Source organism: Solanum tuberosum, unplaced genomic scaffold (assembly GCF_000226075.1).
Source record: "Solanum tuberosum cultivar DM 1-3 516 R44 unplaced genomic scaffold, SolTub_3.0 scf00152, whole genome shotgun sequence".
In the NCBI taxonomy this organism is placed as follows: domain Eukaryota; kingdom Viridiplantae; phylum Streptophyta; class Magnoliopsida; order Solanales; family Solanaceae; genus Solanum; species Solanum tuberosum.
Window position 1 is genome coordinate 408,487 of NW_006239078.1, and position 19,321 is coordinate 427,807.

Here is a 19,321-nt window from a genome sequence, read left to right on the forward strand (position 1 = left end):
GTGGCGCGTTTTTTGCCGCGGGAGGAGCGGTTTTGGTTGCACACAAGAAATTTACTTAATTAAGCTTTAGGGTGTGTTTGGGATGAAAGGAAAATGTTATTTTTTTTGGGCTAATTTTGAGTGTTCGATAAGTAAGTAAAAATATTTATATGTAATATAGTGAAATTATGAGGATTTGAGGGTGGCCTCGTGGCGGAGTTGGATGGTCAAGCAGTGGGCGTTGATCAAGTAAAAAAAAAAACATATGGACTAATTGAGTGGGCACGAAATTTGGGAAAGGAATGAGAATTACTTGACTTATTTTAAAATAAGTCATAATGAATGATGGAGTCGAAATTTTCACTTGAGTTCAAAATATATGAAAAGTACGAAAAACAAATAGGTGAGAGAATGTATGAATGGGACAGAGAGTGTATTCGGTGCTTTACCTTATTGACTAAGAAAAAGATTTCAAAAAAAGGAAAAAATATTTAATTCATTTATTAAATATTCTGTGATTTGGAAAGATCTAAAATTTTAGATTCCTTTTGTTTATTAAAGTTTTTTTCTTTTTTGGACTAATGTTTTCACTACTACTTTACTTGCATCTTCTCTTTGCATTTGCAAGAAAGAATCACATGATATGTACATGTCATATGTCACGACTTTCGAAAAGTAAAATATGACAAGTTATTTTAAAACGAAATTAAGATAAGTGCCTTGAAAAAGTCAAACAGTTTAAAGTATTGGTCAAATGAAATTAAGTGCAAAGAAATGAGATTATAAATGTTTTACCTTAGTATTAATGACGTTATTTATATAGGCATCTTTAGTTGGAAATTTAATGAATCAGTAGAGAGATTATTAAATTTTGAGGGTAAGTTTCAGAGCTAACATTGTTCGAGTCGTAGAATCAGGATAGGTTGTTCACATTTCATCTACAAAACAGTGATAAAGTTATTTTCATGTGATTTATAGATCGTGAATTCAAGAAAACAAATGTGCATATACACAAATTTATATTATTCACATTGGCATGAATAGATCTCTTCTACTATAAAATACAGCTCCTCTTTGCACAAAACTAAAAAGGAACACAAGTTCTCTCCAAGTAAAAATTAATCATCTCGAGAACCTAACGTCTTCTGCTTAAGATCTTCAATTTTAGCAGCAAACTCATCTCTATTCTTCTGCAGATACAATATCATTTCAAAGAGTTAGAACGATAAATGAACGTAAAGCTTCTAACTCATAAAAGATGAATACACGAGTCGATAATGAGCTGCATTGACATGTCGATGAGTCCACTGAAATTAGAACTGCAGCTTGAGCAATAGTAAGTAGTGCAGGCATTACCTTGAATAGTAGATAACGGGAGGTGAACCAGAGAGCGTAGCCAAGACCCACCAATTCCATTAATTTAGGAAACTGAAAAATTATACAATACAGAACGACTGTCAGCAACGAGGAAAACATATTTCAAAGAAATAACAAAAGGGTCGATTGTGATAGAGAGGAAAGTACGAACCAAAGGAACAGAGTCGATGGCTCCAACAATTGAAGTTGTCAACCAAAGAGCAGTGAGAACAGCACCACCAAATAGGATAATTGAAGAGGAATCTTTAGGATCATACTGGTAAGTAGGAAATCTTTGTGTCAACAATTGGAAGGAAATCTCAGATGTAGACAAGGCGACAATTTATAATCAACAGTATGAAAAAGTGAAACGGTAGTAGTGATAGTTAGCTTCTTCAAATTTTCCATAGCTTGCGGATATCTTTAGTTTAAGCTACGAGAAAATCTCATATACAATGAAGCATTTGGATGTCAATAAGTTTAGCTATACAACGAAAGCTAAATTCACCAGATCCTTTGTTAGCGTCCCTCCCAAGTCCTAAAAAGCAAAAAGCACTAAGAAGGCCATACACAAACAAATTTGAGAAAACAAAAAAATGTCACATATCCCCATAAACTAGAACCTACAAATGCACCAAATACATTGCATGATGAAAGAAAGAGCACAGTGCATAATTCAACGAACCACAACCATATCATATATCACAGAGGAAGGGAGGATTATGAGAAGAGAATGACAGACAGTATGATACTTAAAGAATAGCAAGGAAGGTGAGGTTGCTCAGGTAACCGCTCAGAATCGACATGACTGCCGATGCATCTTCAAGCCTTGCGACTTTCAAAAGCTGAATTTTCATCACAGCAACCAGATTTAAATCTAAATATTACATCTAATAAGGAATAATTTAGTGGGAAAATAGGGGGAAAATAAAAATCAAATTTGCATGATGACCCTTCGCAGGAAAATGGTCACAAGTGTTAACGGGTAAACTAGTGAAGCAAGAAATACCTCAACCAGAATTTCAACAGCAAAATCATTTGGATCCATCAGAAACCATCTGTATTTTGTTGAAACATATCTTGCAATTGGACATGTTTCACAAGCTTTGCAAAATGAAGAATAGAAAAAGAAATTGATTAAGATATGACTGCTCAGGTAACCGTTCAGGATCAACATCACTGTTGACGGTTTCACCAAGTATAGAAACTTTCGACATATTCCAAGTTTCATCACAGCAGTCCGCTTGTGGTAATACAAAAGCAACACTAACCAAGAAGAGAGCCAAATTATGTGTTTTTATTGAATAGGTTAGAAAGAAGGGGGATAAGAATTATTGAGCTTAAGAAGGATTCATCAAAGACGGACTTATTTATTGAAACATGGGTTATTGAACATGTATTTCAGAAGCACTTCAAATGAAGACTAAAAAAGGAAGTGATAAAATATGACCGCTCAGGTAACCGCTCAGGGTCAACATTACTGTTGACGGTTTCACCAAGTATAGAAACTTTCGACATATTCCAAGTTTCATCACAGCAGTCCGCTTGTGGTAATACAAAAGCAACACTAACCAAGAAGAGAGCCAAATTATGTGTTTTTATTGAATAGGTTAGAAAGAAGGGGGATAAGAATTATTGAGCTTAAGAAGGATTCATCAAAGACGGACTTATTTATTGAAACATGGGTTATTGAACATGTATTTCAGAAGCACTTCAAATGAAGACTAAAAAAGGAAGTGATAAAATATGACCGCTCAGGTAACCGCTCAGGGTCAACATTACTGTTGACGGTTTCATCAAGGTGTCAAACTTTCAACAAGTTCTGAGTATCATCACAGCAGACAACTTTTTCAACTTCTTAAAAAAACCAATAAACAAAAGGGAAAAATTAAGTGTGTTTTTCTAATACATCTAGGAGATTAAGGGATAAGAATTCACAAAATGCTGATCGTGCTGAATGAACTTAGATGGCTTCAAAATCAAGCAGGTGAGAATTGAGATAAAATCAATCAACGCCTCATTCCAGATGGTTGTCAATTATTTGTATCTTATGTCTCCTTACTGACTATTCAATATTTAAAACATCACCAAATTTAGACTACTATTAGTTGAAAGGTGCAGTGCAGTTAAACATCTATTTCACAAGTATTTCAAAATATGACAACTAGAAGAAGCATGAAGATATGACTGCTCAGGTAACCGCTCAGGGTCAACATTACTGTTGACGGTTTCATCAAGGTGTCAAACTTTCAACAAGTTCTGAGTCTCATCACAGCAGTCAGACTTTTGACAATAAAAAAGAACCACCAGCAAGAAAGAGAGACAAATCAAGTACTTTGCTAGCATATGTTAGAAAAAGGTGACCCAGACTTGCTTTGGATGGAGGCATAGTAGTCAATATTGTATATAAGAGATCTTCACAAACTGCTGAGCCTATACTTTTATAATATGAACTTAATCCCTGTACTTTTGACCTAGCTGTCTTGACAATGACTCTATGTGTTGTTCAAGGAATTAAAAAATGTCTTAATTAACCTCCTTAATAGTTTCATCAAGGAGTCAAACTTTCAACAAGTTCTGGGTATCATCACAGCAGACGACTTTTTCTACATCTTAAAAACACCAATAATGGGATTTCACTGGGTATGTTGTTGTTGTAAAAACACCAATAAACAAAAGAGAAAAATTATGTGTGTTTTTCAAGTATATGTAAGAGATTAAGGAACAAGAATTTCCAAAATACTGATTGTGCTGGAACGAATAGTTGAGAAGAAAATCAATCAACGAATCAACAACACCTCATTCCAGACGGCTGTGTCAGTTATTTGTATCCTATGTCTCCTTTCCAGCTATTTCAATATTTGAAAAATCACCAAATTTAGACTACTATTTGTTGAAAGGTTCATTGCAGTTGAACATTAATTTCACAAGCATTTCAAAATATGACAACTAGAAGAAGCATGAAGATATGACTGCTCAGGTAACCGCTCAGGGTCAACATTACTGTTGACGGTTTCATCAAGGTGTCAAACTTTCAACAAGTTCTGAGTCTCATCACAGCAGTCAGACTTTTGACAATAAAAAAGAACCACCAGCAAGAAAGAGAGACAAATCAAGTACTTTGCTAGCATATGTTAGAAAAAGGTGACCCAGACTTGCTTTGGATGGAGGCATAGTAGTCAATATTGTATATAAGAGATCTTCACAAACTGCTGAGCCTATACTTTTATAATATGAACTTAATCCCTGTACTTTTGACCTAGCTGTCTTGACAATGACTCTATGTGTTGTTCAAGGAATTAAAAAATGTCTTAATTAACCTCCTTAATACTTTGATTTGTTGGAAACAATGTCCCAAAAATGTATACCTATGTTTATTTTTTCTCTGAATGGATTTCTTTTTTTTGGGAAACAGTTCTCCATATGGATCATTTTCCCTCTCCAGCTATTGCAATTTTAATCTCCTTGTTCCTATTCTTTGGGCGTTATGATATGGTGTTTGCTGTACAGACAGACCATTAAATGTATACTACTTGGTACACCAGAATGGCTAGTCAAAGAGCCAATATTCACAGCAAATTGTTAGTTCAGCAAGTCTTACTAAGACAACAAACAACAAGAAGATGGAACGCACCTTAATATTTAGCGTGTCAAAGAACTTGGACAATTGCGATTCAAACTCCAAAGCAGAATCTTCTATTGGTGCTTCAGCTTGAACAGCAGAATCTTCTTTGGGAGGTTCATATATCAAGGACACATAAGCATCTGTCTCTTTGTCTTTACTAGAATCATCAATTGGTGCTTCATTCTGAACAGCTGCATCGTCTTTCTCTTCAAGTGTAGGAGGTTCATATGTCAAAGATGCATAAGAATCTGTTTCTTTGTCTTCTCTAGTATCTTCTATTGGTGCTTCATCCTGAACAACTCCATCATCTTTCTCCTCAACTTTAGGAGGTTCATATTTCAAAGCTGCATAAGCATCCGTCTCTTTATCATTCCTAGAATCTTCTATTGGTGCTTCATCCTGAACAGCTGCATCATCTTTCTCTTCAACTGTAGGAGGTTCATATGTCAAAGATGCATAAGAATCTGTTTCTTTGTCTTCTCTAGTATCTTCTATTGGTGCTTCATCCTGAACAACTCCATCATCTTTCTCCTCAACTTTAGGAGGTTCATATTTCAAAGCTGCATAAGCATCCGTCTCTTTATCATTCCTAGAATCTTCTATTGGTGCTTCATCCTGAACAACTCCATCATCTTTCTCCTCAACTTTAGGAGGTTCATATTTCAAAGCTGCATAAGCATCCGTCTCTTTATCATTCCTAGAATCTTCTATTGGTGCTTCATCCTGAACAACTCCATCATCTTTCTCCTCAACTTTAGGAGGTTCATATTTCAAAGCTGCATAAGCATCCGTCTCTTTATCATTCCTAGAATCTTCTATTGGTGCTTCATCCTGAACAGCTGCATCATCTTTCTCTTCAACTGTAGGAGGTTCATATGTCAAAGATGCATAAGAATCTGTTTCTTTGTCTTTCCCAGAATCTTCTATTGGTGCTCCATTCTGAACAGTTCCATCATCTTTTTCTTCAACTTTAGGAGGTTCATATATCAAAGATGCATAAGGATCTGTCTCTTTGTCTTTGCTAGAATCTTCAATTGGTGCTTCATTCTGAACAGCTCCATCATCTTTCTCTTCAACTTTAGGAGGTTCGTCTATCAAAGACGCATAAGCATCCGTCTCTTTGTCTTTACTAGAGTCTTCAATTGGTGCTCCATTCTGAACAGCTTCATCGTCTTTCTCTTCGACTTTGGGAGGTTCGTATATCAAAGATGCATAAGCATCCGTGTCTGCGGCAGTCCTAGAATCTTCTACTGGTGCTCCATTCTTAACAGCTCCATCGTCTTTCTCTTCAACCGTAGGAGGTACATATAACTCATAAGCCTCTTCCTCGGATTTTGATCTAACAGCTCCATCATCTTTCACTTCAACCGTAGGTGGTACATATAACTCATTAGCCTCTTCCTCTGATTTTGATCTAACAGCTCCATCATCTTTCTCTTCAACCATACTAACAGCTCCATCATCTTTCTCCTCAACCGTACTAACAGCTCCATCATCTTTCTCCTCAACCGTAGGAGGTACATATAACTCATAAGCCTCTGTCTCTGCTTTTGTTCTAACAGCTGAGCCTTTACGGTAAAGTAATCCTGAAGTATAAACAGAAAACCATAAGATGGCAAACAATCACTCTTCCACCACCATTATCCAATCAAAGTCGCGAACAACTCAACAAAACCAATGCCAAAAAACTAAACTTACTTTCCTCAAGTCACTATTGGAGCTCTCAGACAATTTACCAAAACTTAGCAGCCTCTACATAACGACAAATCTGAGCAACTCTTAACAAAAAGACATATTTTAATACATTTTTTTCCAGTCTAAATATTGAATCTTGTCATCAACCCAGAAAACAGCAACCCAATTTGAAAACATTTATGAGCCCGTTACACATAATACTTACCAAAAAAAATCACGAAAATAGTAACTATGTAGCCGGATGTTTTCCTTTGCATTGGTATAGTTCAGTGTATCAGGTATAACTATATTATAGTAAATTATAACATAAAAAACTATTTTAGAAATGAAAAAAAAATCCAAACTTACACCCAATATATATATAAACTACATAGCAGTAAATTAAACAATCCTCATTAGCATTAGAGCACCAAACAGCAAAAGATTATTTAACTTCAACACAATTTAATAAAAACAAAAAAAGAACAAGGGACTTCTAGGAATCAAGGAAATGGGTAAAAATCCAAGAAAAAGATTTACTATTTACTACTTTTTCTAGCTGACATACCTATATGTACACAATCATACACATATAATACCAAAATTATACATCCGCCTGCTATTTTTCGTTTAATTAATCAAATGGGTAGCTGGCTATTCAAGTTAGTTCTTCAAATAAAAAAAAAATGCTGAACATACAGAAGAAGAAAAACAGACTTTACACACAAATATCGCACAATTTCTAACACCCAATAAAAAACCCTAAAATTCGAAATACCAACCTGAATTGAATCGAGATTTTGGGTTTTTTTTTAGTAGAAGAGAGGGTCTCCATTGGAGTTGAGCTCGATTACTAAGCCTATAATTTGGAAGATTCGAGAAGGTTTGAGGTACACAAAGCTCCATTGTTTTTTCAGCTATAAATGCTGTTTAACCCTGAAAAAAAACAGAGGGGTAATGGAGGTTTATATAGAAGAAGAAGAAGAGGAGGAGAAAACGCTAGGGTTTTAGCTTTTAAGTGTGGTGGTGGTGTTACTGGGCTCAACAAAATCTTGGAATGTGAAGCAGGTGGAGAAAAATGAGTGAAATAGAAAAAAAGCTAAGGCAATGAAATATCTTTATTGGTAGTATTATATTGAAAAGTTTAGTTGGGCCTTTGAACTTAGGACCACCATCAATCTCATTCTTGGGCTCTTTTTGTTTTATTTAGTTGAGACTCTGTCGAAAATAATTGATTTATATTTGCGTCTATTATCATATTTTTTAGGAATCGCTTAGTGTAAGATATAACGTATAATAATCTCAACATAAAATACAGAACTATTTCATCTTGCGTTTGGTTAGAGGTATTAGACAGTCATGCGATTATTTATCCCACCCTTCATGCCTTAGAAATGAGATAAGTTATTTCATATACATGATAGAAATAGTTTCAAAATAATTTGTTCCCAACTAAATGAACCCTAGATTTTATGTGTGGGATTATATTAAATATGTTATTTTTATTATTATTGTGAAATTACACGGAATGTGTTGTTTGATGTTGTTGCTTTACTAAGAAATACTAGAAACTCGATGTTTACTCATGATTTTTTATTTTTTTTGGTTATTGTGAATATCATTTTCGTATCAATACAAGATATGCCTATTGGACTTCTTACATATTAACAAGAAAATATTTTCAAAGTATTTACATACATAGATATAATTCATGTAATAGCGTAAACTATCAAATCAAGAAAGAAATAACAATAGCTAATATAAGTATACGAAAGAACCTTTTTTTATTTGAATCCTTGTGATGCAATTGGATTTCATGAGGTAGTTTGTTTTGATCAGGTCATTAATCTACATTCATTTATTATTGTTTTTACACATATACCACTTTAGATATACGATATTTGGTTGATTTTGATAAAATCAAACTTTATATACATTGTTTGAAGTTTTGTATAGCTGAAGTTCATATGTTTTTACCTAAAGTTAACTCGAAGTAACTACACATGCAAAAAAACATAAGAAAATAAGTTAAATAGCAATGTCGAAAATAAAAATTTATACATTTCACCTTATTATATAAAGATTATGAAATTCATTAGGTTCAATAGATCGCTTAAGCCATCATTGACATAACTATAAACTTATACAATTTTTGTTAAAGGCATAAAAGCATTTGGTGAAATCAGTAAACTATATTTGCTTTTGGATAAATGTGTGAGATAAAAGGTCGATAACTTTTACTTTCTTTTTTTCAAATAACTTTTAATATCCTATATACCCAATAGAATAAGATCATATATATTTGGTATGATGGAATGTTAAACATATATTTTTATAAAAGTATTTTTTATGCAGGTTCTCTATCATAGAATTCGAACATCATGATAAATTTGGCCAGTGACTTCTATAAAGAAGATGGCACAAAGAAAAAGCTCGATCTCAAAACTTTGTTAAGCCGGAAGATAACAAGGTCTAACGAAGGACAAAAAACAAAATATGTTTTATGATCTTAAATATTTAGTAGATATTTTAATACACATATAAATGTAATATTAAACAAAAATATATATATTAAGTTAACGTGGATTCATTATTTACACTTGAGAGATTTCTTCATCATTTATCTTTTGTCTCAAACTTGAGATTCAAAAGCCACTGTCCACGTGCCTACTCACGTGACTGCTTAAACATGTATTAACTCAGCTTTGTCTCTTTGTCATCAAATCTACTCGCAACATTAGATATAATTAACACTTCATTTTGTCTAATCAAGTTTTTGTTTGTGAATTTAAATTTAATCGGACCATAATGACGATAACAACAACAATATATCCAATGAAGGCCTACAAATGAGGTATGTGGAGGGTATATAGAATATAGGTAGATCTTATCACTATCTTGTGGAGGTAGAGAAGTTGTTATCGAAGGACCCCGACTTCAGTGCAACAAATCCCCATATTAAAAAAGGGGACAATATAAAGTATAACAAATAACAAGAAACAGTGCAAAATTAGACCACGATGAATTTATCGAATATCAGAAGGAAAAGCAAATTTTAACTTGACATGTAAATTTATGCATTTGTGCAAATTAATTTAATCTAATGGTAAATTCAAAGGTGTAGTCTAGTGATTTTAGAGTTACTCGATATTTGTTGTTGATGAGAAATGACATATTTTATAGAATTAATCAAGAGGCACCATTTTAATTTGATAATATAAAAAATATATTACTACATGAAACATAACTTATTTATTACTTAAAAAACATCATGCATGTGTAAACTCTGAACTAAAATGGAAATGCATGTCTAATGCTACAACAACACAAACCTGACAATTGTGAAAAACAGACAAAACACCATAAATTCCAACAAGGAAACAACAAATGATGAATTTGAAACAACTCATTAGTCATGTGATATGATTCTACTAGTTTTCATAAATTTATTATTAGGTGTTTTTAATATTTATTTTTGGCTCTTTTAACCGTCTAACAAACTTTATTGACAAGTATAAAGAAATGATGGATAGTTCGAGTTTTAGGTATGAAATCATCTTTTAATAGGACATATTATATCTTTATATCTATCAATGTGATTTTTCGATTTGAACCCTCTATTGATCAAATCGCAAAACAAGTACACTATCAAATACTATCATTAATTATAAGATATTTAATTGAGATTCTAAAGGTGTTTGGAGGTAGGAAAACGTTCTCCATCGATAGTAAGTGATAATCTCACATATCTTTTATAGTGTTTGATGAGTAAACATAAATTATATATATGCGCTTTGATAAGTATAAATTTCAAAATGATTTAATATGTGCATGTTGTGTACTTTGGCTATTACTTACTTTTTTAATAATTATTTTCCATTCTCTAAAATGCAAAAAAAAACACAAAAAACGTGAAGTTGACATATTCAATGACAATAGCTAGTCATTTCCTGATGAATTATTTGATGGTTCATGTATTTTTAAGAAATTCAGTATCAATAATTATAAAACAAAAAATTTATAAGCAGTTCATCAAATAAATTTACTATAGGAACTAGTAGGAAGGAAAAACTATTTACATATATTGCAAACATGGCAGAGTTAGAGTATTGACTATGAACTCAATCGAACTCAATAATTTTGATTCAAATTCTATTTTTATCTTAATAATTCATTAGATATGTTTGAATTATGTCTTGTAGAAGCAAAGATCAATGCTATTCCATTCGGAAAAGCAATCTTGGACCCTACTAAATGCGCGTTATGTGCTTGGATGCATTAGTACCCATCCCCGATTGCTTTAAAAATAGACGTTCGATACGATCAAAGCTTCGGAGAGAAAGGAATGAGAAGTTAGGGTAGAGCCAGAAACATTGCTCAACATTGTTTGTTGTCTGTCAGCCTATTCAACTAATCTTAAAGAATTCATGTTATGCGATACAACATGTTTTATTCTTGTCGGCGATTGTAATCTCTTTCTTAGAGTTAAGCTACTCCAAAAGATTAACAGTCTAGCTACTAACATTGTTTTTTTTAAATTGATTATGTATCAATGACTCACCTTTCTTTAAACCTTATCAATGATCAAACTTAAAAAATATGAACCGATTGTTATTTAATGAATAACTAAATAAAATATATAAAAAAGGAAAATGGAAAGAATGAAGCCTCCTCCCATGTATAAGTACACATTTTATTTTATTTTTAAATTTGAAGCTACTATTATATTTATTGTTTATATCAATAGAAAATATATGAGAATAGAACAAACTTTTTAAATTATTTTAACACTTTATTTCTATTTTTTTTTTGTTTTTGTTTTTAATTCCAACTCCAAAATTAGAGAAAAGGAAGGCTAGTGGAATCTGACTCTCATCCTTCTCACCTTTAAGCTCTATCCTCAGTCTCATATTTTATTAACCAATCACACCTCAACACCTCTCTTCCCCCACGCGCTTCTCCCCTACGTGCACATCACACTCTTTTCTTCTAACGCATACTCGGAATCACTAATTAATACTAATCCAATAAAAAAATTATCTTTTTTTCTTTTATATTGTTTCTCAATTTTGTTATTATCATGGCTTTACGTAATTGATCGGATAAAGATAAATATCCCTTCAACAGTTATGACTTGTGATAGAATCTCAATGCCTCATCAAAGTACGAAAACTATATATCGTGGTTAGGAAAGATTGGTATTAGTTTTAAGATGCATAGATCGACTCCATTATATCTACGTGCAAGGAACTACGAGATCACTCCAAAGACGTCGATCGTCCTTGTGGCGAGTGCACAAGTGGAGCTTACACTCGCGAGTGGGCGTTACAAAAAAATACACTTCCTTCCTACTATAAAATCCTCTCTTCGAAACGTTCGAAAAAGCGAAATAAAGGAAAAACTTCAAAACACCAAAAGGAAAAAAGGGAAAAATTTCTCCGGCGGAAATTACCGGCGATCGACGATGGCCTTGCCTGAAAATTTAACCAGAGAGCAGTGTTTGTACTTAGCGAAGCTAGCTGAGCAAGCCGAACGATATGAGGAGATGGTGAAGTTCATGGACAAGCTCGTAATCGGGTCGGGTTCATCGGAGCTGACGGTGGAAGAGCGAAACCTCCTTTCGGTGGCGTATAAGAACGTTATCGGCTCACTTCGAGCAGCGTGGAGGATTGTGTCGTCAATTGAGCAGAAGGAGGAAGGTAGGAAGAACGATGAGCATGTGGTTCTAGTGAAGGATTACAGATCTAAAGTTGAATCTGAGCTTAGTGATGTTTGTGCTGGAATTCTGAAGATTTTGGATCAGTATTTGATTCCTTCAGCTTCTGCTGGCGAATCGAAGGTGTTTTATTTGAAGATGAAAGGGGATTATTATCGTTATTTAGCTGAATTCAAAGTTGGAAATGAACGTAAGGAAGCTGCTGAGGATACTATGCTTGCCTACAAAGCTGCTCAGGTATATTTATTATTAATTGTTCGACGTAACTGGTAAAGTTGTTGCCACGTGATCATGAGGTTAATTTAGTGCACCGGAATGTCCTTTTTGCTCTTAATTCAAAGTTTAATCTACATAAACCTGATCTTGTTATTTACTGTTGTCTTTGTGTATTAGTGATTGAAACAATTGGAAGTAAATTGTTGTTTGAACTTCGAGTATTTTGAATAGTGATGGAAAATTGAGTTTGCGAGTAGCTTGAAGATTCAAACTTTAAGCAGTTTGATTTTGACTTTTTGTAATATGGATGTGCAAGTATTGGTAGTTTGTGTTGTTTTTCTAATTTGGAATATTAAATTGATGGGAAAGTGTATTAGTCTTCATACAACTTGAAAGTTCAAAGCTTTAACAGTGGAGTAGACTTTACTAGGTTGAAATTTTATGCCTTTTGGGTTGACTATGGTTGAGGGGAAGTAAAGTCAACTGTGGTGAACTTACATGGTCCCGTCAGTGCATACGCCATGTATAAGCAGAATTTTCCTTTTAGATTTCAGTGCCTGTAGAGAGAGTGCATTAGTGAGTATACAACATTACAACCTGAAACTCGACTGATAACTTGGGATGTGTGAGTGGTGGAATAAAACTGAGAGTCAAGTGATCTAGTTTGTTGCCCAGACACCACGGTCATCAAAAAAAATAAAAAAGTGATCTATTTTGTTCATCTTTATTTGGGCTCACAAGTTTAATTTCTTGCTATTTTGTCTAATTTGATTTTGGGGCATCGTGGTAAACCCCGGTGGTTTGCTCAAGGAGCTGAACAATTGTCTGTCATGTGGTTCTTCCATTTGAGTTTATAATCTCAGATACGGTTAGGTGGTTAGTTGCATATATTTGTAATGTCTACAACTACTATTATGTTTTCATTCTTGGCAAGAAGTTGAAATCCTTTTGTCTCAGTAACCATATCTGTAAGAGGGGTCATTGCTTTCCTTTTCTAATGATAAAACTTAAACAAGCAGCTTTCTTTATAACACCCAATTTCCCAGGAAGAAAGGACTCAACTGCATCTCTTTTTCGAAGATATGACCTTAATGTCAATATCATTTTGTCCTACACAAGGGGATTCATATCTTACTGCTTCTTTGAGATTGAGATGAGTGAATCACTCTATCATCTATTCCACTTAGCCAAATCAACTTCTCTTCAACTTGTGGACAATATTACAAGTGCCCCACTTGCAACATTTGATTATTTCCAAGCATTAACTCCATAGCAGATCTTTTTGAACATTTTTCCAGCAGCAAATTCATCTTTTGAGTTTTACAAGCAAAAATATATTCTCAGAGTTCTTCAGTTATTTGTTAGGAAAAAACAAAACCATTAGGTACTTTGTCATAATTTTTTTTGGAGAGATCACCTTTTACTGTTAGTCTTTAAGCCAGTAAAAGGGATAATTTTGGTTGAATAAGGAAATCATGGAGCTTATCATTTAAGTATAGCTATTCTTTAGTTGCTTTTATTCATACCTCTTGTCCTCTTCATGTCTCTTCATGTGTCCGACCCAACTTATACTCGCTGAAATATGAAGTAAACTTTTCCAGCCTGTCCTTCCTGTGCTGCTCTCTTTGTTGAACAGACATGGGAACCCATGTATGAATCTTTCATCTCCCACATTAATGAACTGATATTTAGAATTTTCTTGATTTGTGTCATTTTCCAGTAGCAGAGCTGTTTCTGTCACCTGCATTAAGTGAAAGTTGTCTAACACTCGTGTTATTTATTTATTCATTTACTGTGATTGTGCTTCAGGACATTGCTGTTGCGGAGCTTGCCCCAACACATCCGATACGACTTGGGTTAGCTCTCAACTTCTCAGTGTTCTACTATGAGATTCTGAATGCATCAGAAAAAGCATGCAGCATGGCTAAGCAGGTTAGTTTGTTTTCCTTGATTCCTTCTATTGTTTTGTTTATTATGTTCTTCCTCCCACAGCAGCACTAGTAATGATAGTGTGTCATACTGTCCCTCTGTCTAAAATGATAGCTCATACCTTGTACCCCAGCTTTTCCTGTGCATTGCATGCATTCCCGCATATTTTTACATTTGATATTTTGCTAATACCCATTTAGAATCTTGGCTACAAAAGTCGTTCCTGCAATATCGGAATCAATTAAAGCACTGAAGCTGAAGATATTAACTCTGATGTGCTAATGCATTCAGAATTTTTCGTTTTTCTTTCATCTATTTTCTAGGTCAGGTCTGATAGTAAAAGTATATGAGGTACAACTCTTTTGGTTAGAAAAGAAAGAAACAAAAGTTTGTTACTGGGAGGTAAATAAGCCTTATCTAGGGAGAAATCTGCTCATGTTGTCTTACCAAGTTGTTGTTCAGTATATGCTTTGATCTGATTGAGATTCAAATCCTTATATTTGTGCATTCATGCTCCACTTGGTTGACAGATGAAGCATCCAGCCCCCTTGATCTAATAATCTTAATCTAATCGTAATAAGGATTTGTTTGATGATATGTTCCATAGCTATGGAGCAAATTATCAAAGATCCTCTGGTGTTTTCTATTGTGTTGCAGAAGTGTGTATGTGAAGAGTTTATGGTTTATGGAGTACTATTTGAAGTTAGGGTCATTCGGGTGAAAGTCTAGCAAATGCATAATGATCCCCAAGTATGCTGGAACTATATAGTGCATAGAGTATTAGATGCTCCATTCACTAATTCAATCTGGGGTGGCTGTGAATGTCTCATAATGAGAGTGAAAGGACTTCTCACTTTTATGTGGAATTAGATGCTCCATTCACTAAAATCAATGCTTATTATTAGGTGTCTAGTTGTGAATTGAGAATAAAAATGACTTTTCCGTTTACTGATTATAAAGAAAAACGACTTCTCAATAACCAAAAATGAAAGCACATTTTTGGGTGTTTGTTCAAGTAGTTTGAAAATTTCATGCACAAATTTGTGGCAACTATTAAGGCTTTGTGAATTTAATGTATAGATCTTTGACCATGTGGTTGTGGTAAAGGAGTACTACATCAACAATGAATGCCACACATTCATTGTTTTGCTTAAAGCACCATAATATAGGTTACTAGTATAGGTAGAATCAACCAGTTTCTCCAATCCCGTGAGTCAGAGACTTGAGGCTCATAAACCTTTTTAGTGTTTCCAGCAACTGCCTAAAAAAGATAGATGTTGGTTCTACATAGACAATTTCTTTTACAGTTCGGCAAGAGGTTCCACTTCATTCATTTTTAGTTCTTTTGCATATAAATATAAAAATGACTACCAGATTTGATTTTAGGAGTCGTCTCGACTCTTGAGGCTGATTCGTGATTCATTGATTGCTTTGTTACAGGCATTTGAGGAAGCTATTGCTGAACTGGACACTTTGGGTGAGGAATCCTACAAGGATAGCACACTTATCATGCAGTTGTTAAGGGACAATCTCACTCTCTGGACTTCTGATATGCAGGTACTTCATTTTTTTCATTAGCAAAATCCCTTACATTAATGCATGATATGTTATATATTTACCCCTTCTGGGCCGGTTATGGACGAGGAGTGATTCAAACCCTGACACCATGGTTCATTGCCACGGGCTCTACGCCTCTTAGCTACAAACCTCACCTCATTTCCCCTGGAGTGCCCTTAGAAGAAGGAACCTTTCCTCTCCTAGTTGTTTCATAGTCGTTTTGCTTATAACGTTAGTATGATTTGGTTAATGCAGGAGCAGATGGACGAGGCGTGACATGATACCGCTCCTCCAGGAGGGTGAGCTCAAATGTCACAACAACAGTCTGTAAAATCTACCTATGCAATTGATAGCTTTTGTAATTTTTATATGCCCTGCTTACTTTGATGATTTTCTTGTTCAAACTTCCGTTTGATACTTTTTATGATTTTAATTTTATTTCTCTAGCTTCCCTTTTAGTTCTCTCTTATGTCTTGGAGTATCTCCAAGTCTGAAACCCTTTTAATTTATGCGTCTTTAGTTTGACTGAACATGAAGTTTAAGAAAGTAAAACAAAACTTTCGAATCTTGTCATCTTTAAGTTAAAAAGTGTATCATATACTAAAAATATCATTTGAAAATCTTGTGACTTGTACATGTCAATATCATTCTTATAAGAGCCTTCGTCATTATCTTTAGATATGAAGGGTCAATGTTCTACCATAGTCGTGGATTTGGTAGTTCTCTCTTTAATTAACTAAAACAAGTGAATCGTATTGTATTAGAAGTCTCGGGTTAAAGTCTTGGGAGTAGAGTCTGCCTTTGCGTGTGCGAGCAAAAAAATTATAGTAATAGTGAAAAGAACATATAATATGTATGAATACTTTTTGATGGTGTGAGACTCTTTTTGGGGAAAAGTTTGATTCCCTTCACTATGTTAAGAGTGAAACTACTTTGCGTGAATTCAGATTATTCGAATCTCTAAATGAATATCGATGAAAAACCAAAAATAAAATAAACTAAAAAATGTGTAATAAAAATATATGAATTGATTCCCTTCACTATGTTAAGAGTGAGACTACTTTGGGTGAATTCAGATTATTCGAATCTCTAAATGAATATCGATGAAAAACCAAAAATAAAATAAACTAAAAAATGTGTAATAAAAATATATGAATTGATTCCCTTCACTATGTTAAGAGTGAGACTACTTTGGGTGAATTCAGATTATTCGAATCTCTAAATGAATATCGATGAAAAACCAAAAATAAAATAAACTAAAAAATATGTAATAAAAATATATGAACTATTCCTTACATAAACAAGAAGGTTTATAAAACTAATTATACTGTTTATGTAAATTCAATACATATTTGAAAAAGGGTAAAGTTATCATCCATCCACCTATCGATCCTTAAATATTTTGATTTAATAAAATTAAAATATACTAAATGAAGATAAGAGAATATTTTTTTTATAAAAACACTTTTTTATTTTTATTTTGTTGGTGGGGTTGGGAATTGATATTGGAAAATGACAATGTAAGCAAAAGTGGGCCATTAGAAGTTTGATAAGAGAGAATGAATGAAGGCAATATAGGCCCATTTGCATAAATGTTGGTTGGGCAATTAAAACAAAAAACCCAAATTCCAAGAAAGTCATAAATGTTTCTTCTACTAAAACTCACAAACAAACAAATAATTGAAACCAATGTGGAGAAAGACTTCTGTTCCTTCAACAAAGTTAAAAGCAAATCGTATTGTTGGTTTTTTAAATTGGACAAGTATAATTTGACCCCTATTAATCTGATACAATTCGTCAAAAAACTTGTATTAGGGATGTAATTCACTAAATTATTAATGATTTTTAGACTCTGACTATTGTTGCTTCATGTAGTTATTAAATACTAAGTATCGAAAAGGAAAAAAGTATACAACGGTTGATTTTCTAAATTGGACTAGTAAAATGAAACACTTGTTTTTGATATGTGGATCAAGTAGTATGAACCGGTGGAAGTATATATACATATTTACATGGTCCAAATAATCCAACATTTCCTCTTTCACCTAATCAGACTTTGATCATTTTATTTACCTCTAGTTGTTCGGTATTTATTTTAGAGTTCGATTAGTTATAATTTTTATCAGACAATCTTGCACAATGGTAATATAAAAAAAATAACTTTATAACTAGAATTGAATTCGAAAATATTTAATTAAGATTGGAGAAATACTTATCAATTCACCGCTAGTTCTCCCTCCAAAAAATTGCTACTTAGCATTGACCTTATTAAAGAGCAATATGGTCCTCTTTTGCAATTAAAGTTCTTAGCTTGGATTCCCTTCTATCCATCCATTTATTGTGTTTTTAGGTCCTTTTCATATATTCTTCTTTTTGCTTTATTTCCACTTTGTCTTTTTAAAAAAAGAATTATTGTACGATTAGAAGAAATAAATTGTTGAATGTTGCTCAATCCTACTATAACTTGACAATCAAAAACTTCCATTGATTTCGACTACTAGACTATAAGCATTGATCTTTCATTACAAAAACTTTATTTTTATAATGTTGCAAACTATTTTGGAAACTAGGCAAAAAAGAACATAGTTATTTTCCATATTGAAAATAGTTAACAAGTCTTTGATTATTTAGTTAATCCTCTAACAAGTTATACTTCATTTTTCTTACTAATCAAAGAGTTTAATCATTTTAACAATTAATAATAATAATAATAACTATGCTTTGATCTCAAACAAGATAGGGTCAATTATATGAATTTTTATTTTCTTTAAAGCACAAATCATATATCATCATTTTAACTTTTCAAGATTTTCTTTTGGAGGTGAAATTGACATTTCGAGCAGGGATGAAATTACAGTTCTACTTATGAGTTTGACATAATTCAATAATCTCAGGATTTGTATTTCTTTTAAAGAAGTTCAATCTATTATGAATAAATAATTCATTCAGAATCTAGTAAGGTATAAACTCAAATCTCAACTTCGCCTTTAATCTCTGAGTAGTTCATTTATGGAAAAAGCTTTATGTAATATTACACATTTTTATTTATTTTTACTTTTTTTCATTTTTATTACACAACATAAAAATAGGTTTAAGAAATTGCTTATAAGCATCAAAGGATCCCAATAATCATTTACACATTCTTCTTATAAAGATAAGTGTTATATTCATATTAAGCTAGAGGAAATACACACTAAAAAAAACATTGATTCTACAAAATCAATGTTGAAATCTAAGGGAAAAACACAATTAAAAGAATCTCACTCAAA

The 19,321-nt window shown here is 33.1% G+C and overlaps 2 protein-coding genes and 2 long non-coding RNA genes across 5 annotated transcripts; 2 read left to right on the forward strand and 2 right to left on the reverse strand.

Moving 5' to 3' along the window:
* Nucleotides 1–928: 928 nt before the first annotated feature.
* LOC102580424 (probable serine/threonine-protein kinase kinX) lies at nucleotides 929–7,727 on the reverse strand. 2 transcript variants are annotated; one of them, XM_015311245.1, is made up of 6 exons: nucleotides 7,417–7,727; nucleotides 6,470–6,546; nucleotides 4,970–6,403; nucleotides 1,508–1,612; nucleotides 1,336–1,407; nucleotides 929–1,169 (listed from the first exon to the last, which is right to left on the reverse strand). In XM_015311245.1, the coding sequence occupies exons 1-6, from the start codon at nucleotides 7,538–7,540 to the stop codon at nucleotides 1,098–1,100; spliced, it is 1,884 nt and encodes a 627-aa protein (XP_015166731.1). In that variant the 5' UTR covers nucleotides 7,541–7,727; the 3' UTR covers nucleotides 929–1,097. The 2 variants fall into 2 exon arrangements, with proteins under 2 accessions (XP_015166731.1, XP_006353184.1); XM_006353122.2 differs by having other exon boundaries at nucleotides 4,970–6,546.
* LOC107061634 (uncharacterized) lies at nucleotides 1,619–3,624 on the forward strand. Its single transcript, XR_001474123.1, has 2 exons — nucleotides 1,619–3,093; nucleotides 3,531–3,624. It is a non-coding gene; the product is annotated as an uncharacterized lncRNA (long non-coding RNA).
* On the reverse strand, nucleotides 2,459–4,963 carry LOC107061635 (uncharacterized). Its single transcript, XR_001474124.1, has 2 exons — nucleotides 4,656–4,963; nucleotides 2,459–3,870 (listed from the first exon to the last, which is right to left on the reverse strand). It is a non-coding gene; the product is annotated as an uncharacterized lncRNA (long non-coding RNA).
* A 4,305-nt stretch (nucleotides 7,728–12,032) lies between the features above and the next one.
* Nucleotides 12,033–16,468, forward strand: 35G (14-3-3 protein 1). Its single transcript, NM_001318540.1, is given in 4 exon segments — nucleotides 12,033–12,587; nucleotides 14,376–14,498; nucleotides 15,936–16,052; nucleotides 16,308–16,468. Coding segments are annotated over 4 exon segments (750 nt in total). The 5' UTR covers nucleotides 12,033–12,098; the 3' UTR covers nucleotides 16,329–16,468.
* The last annotated feature ends 2,853 nt before the right edge of the window (nucleotides 16,469–19,321 follow it).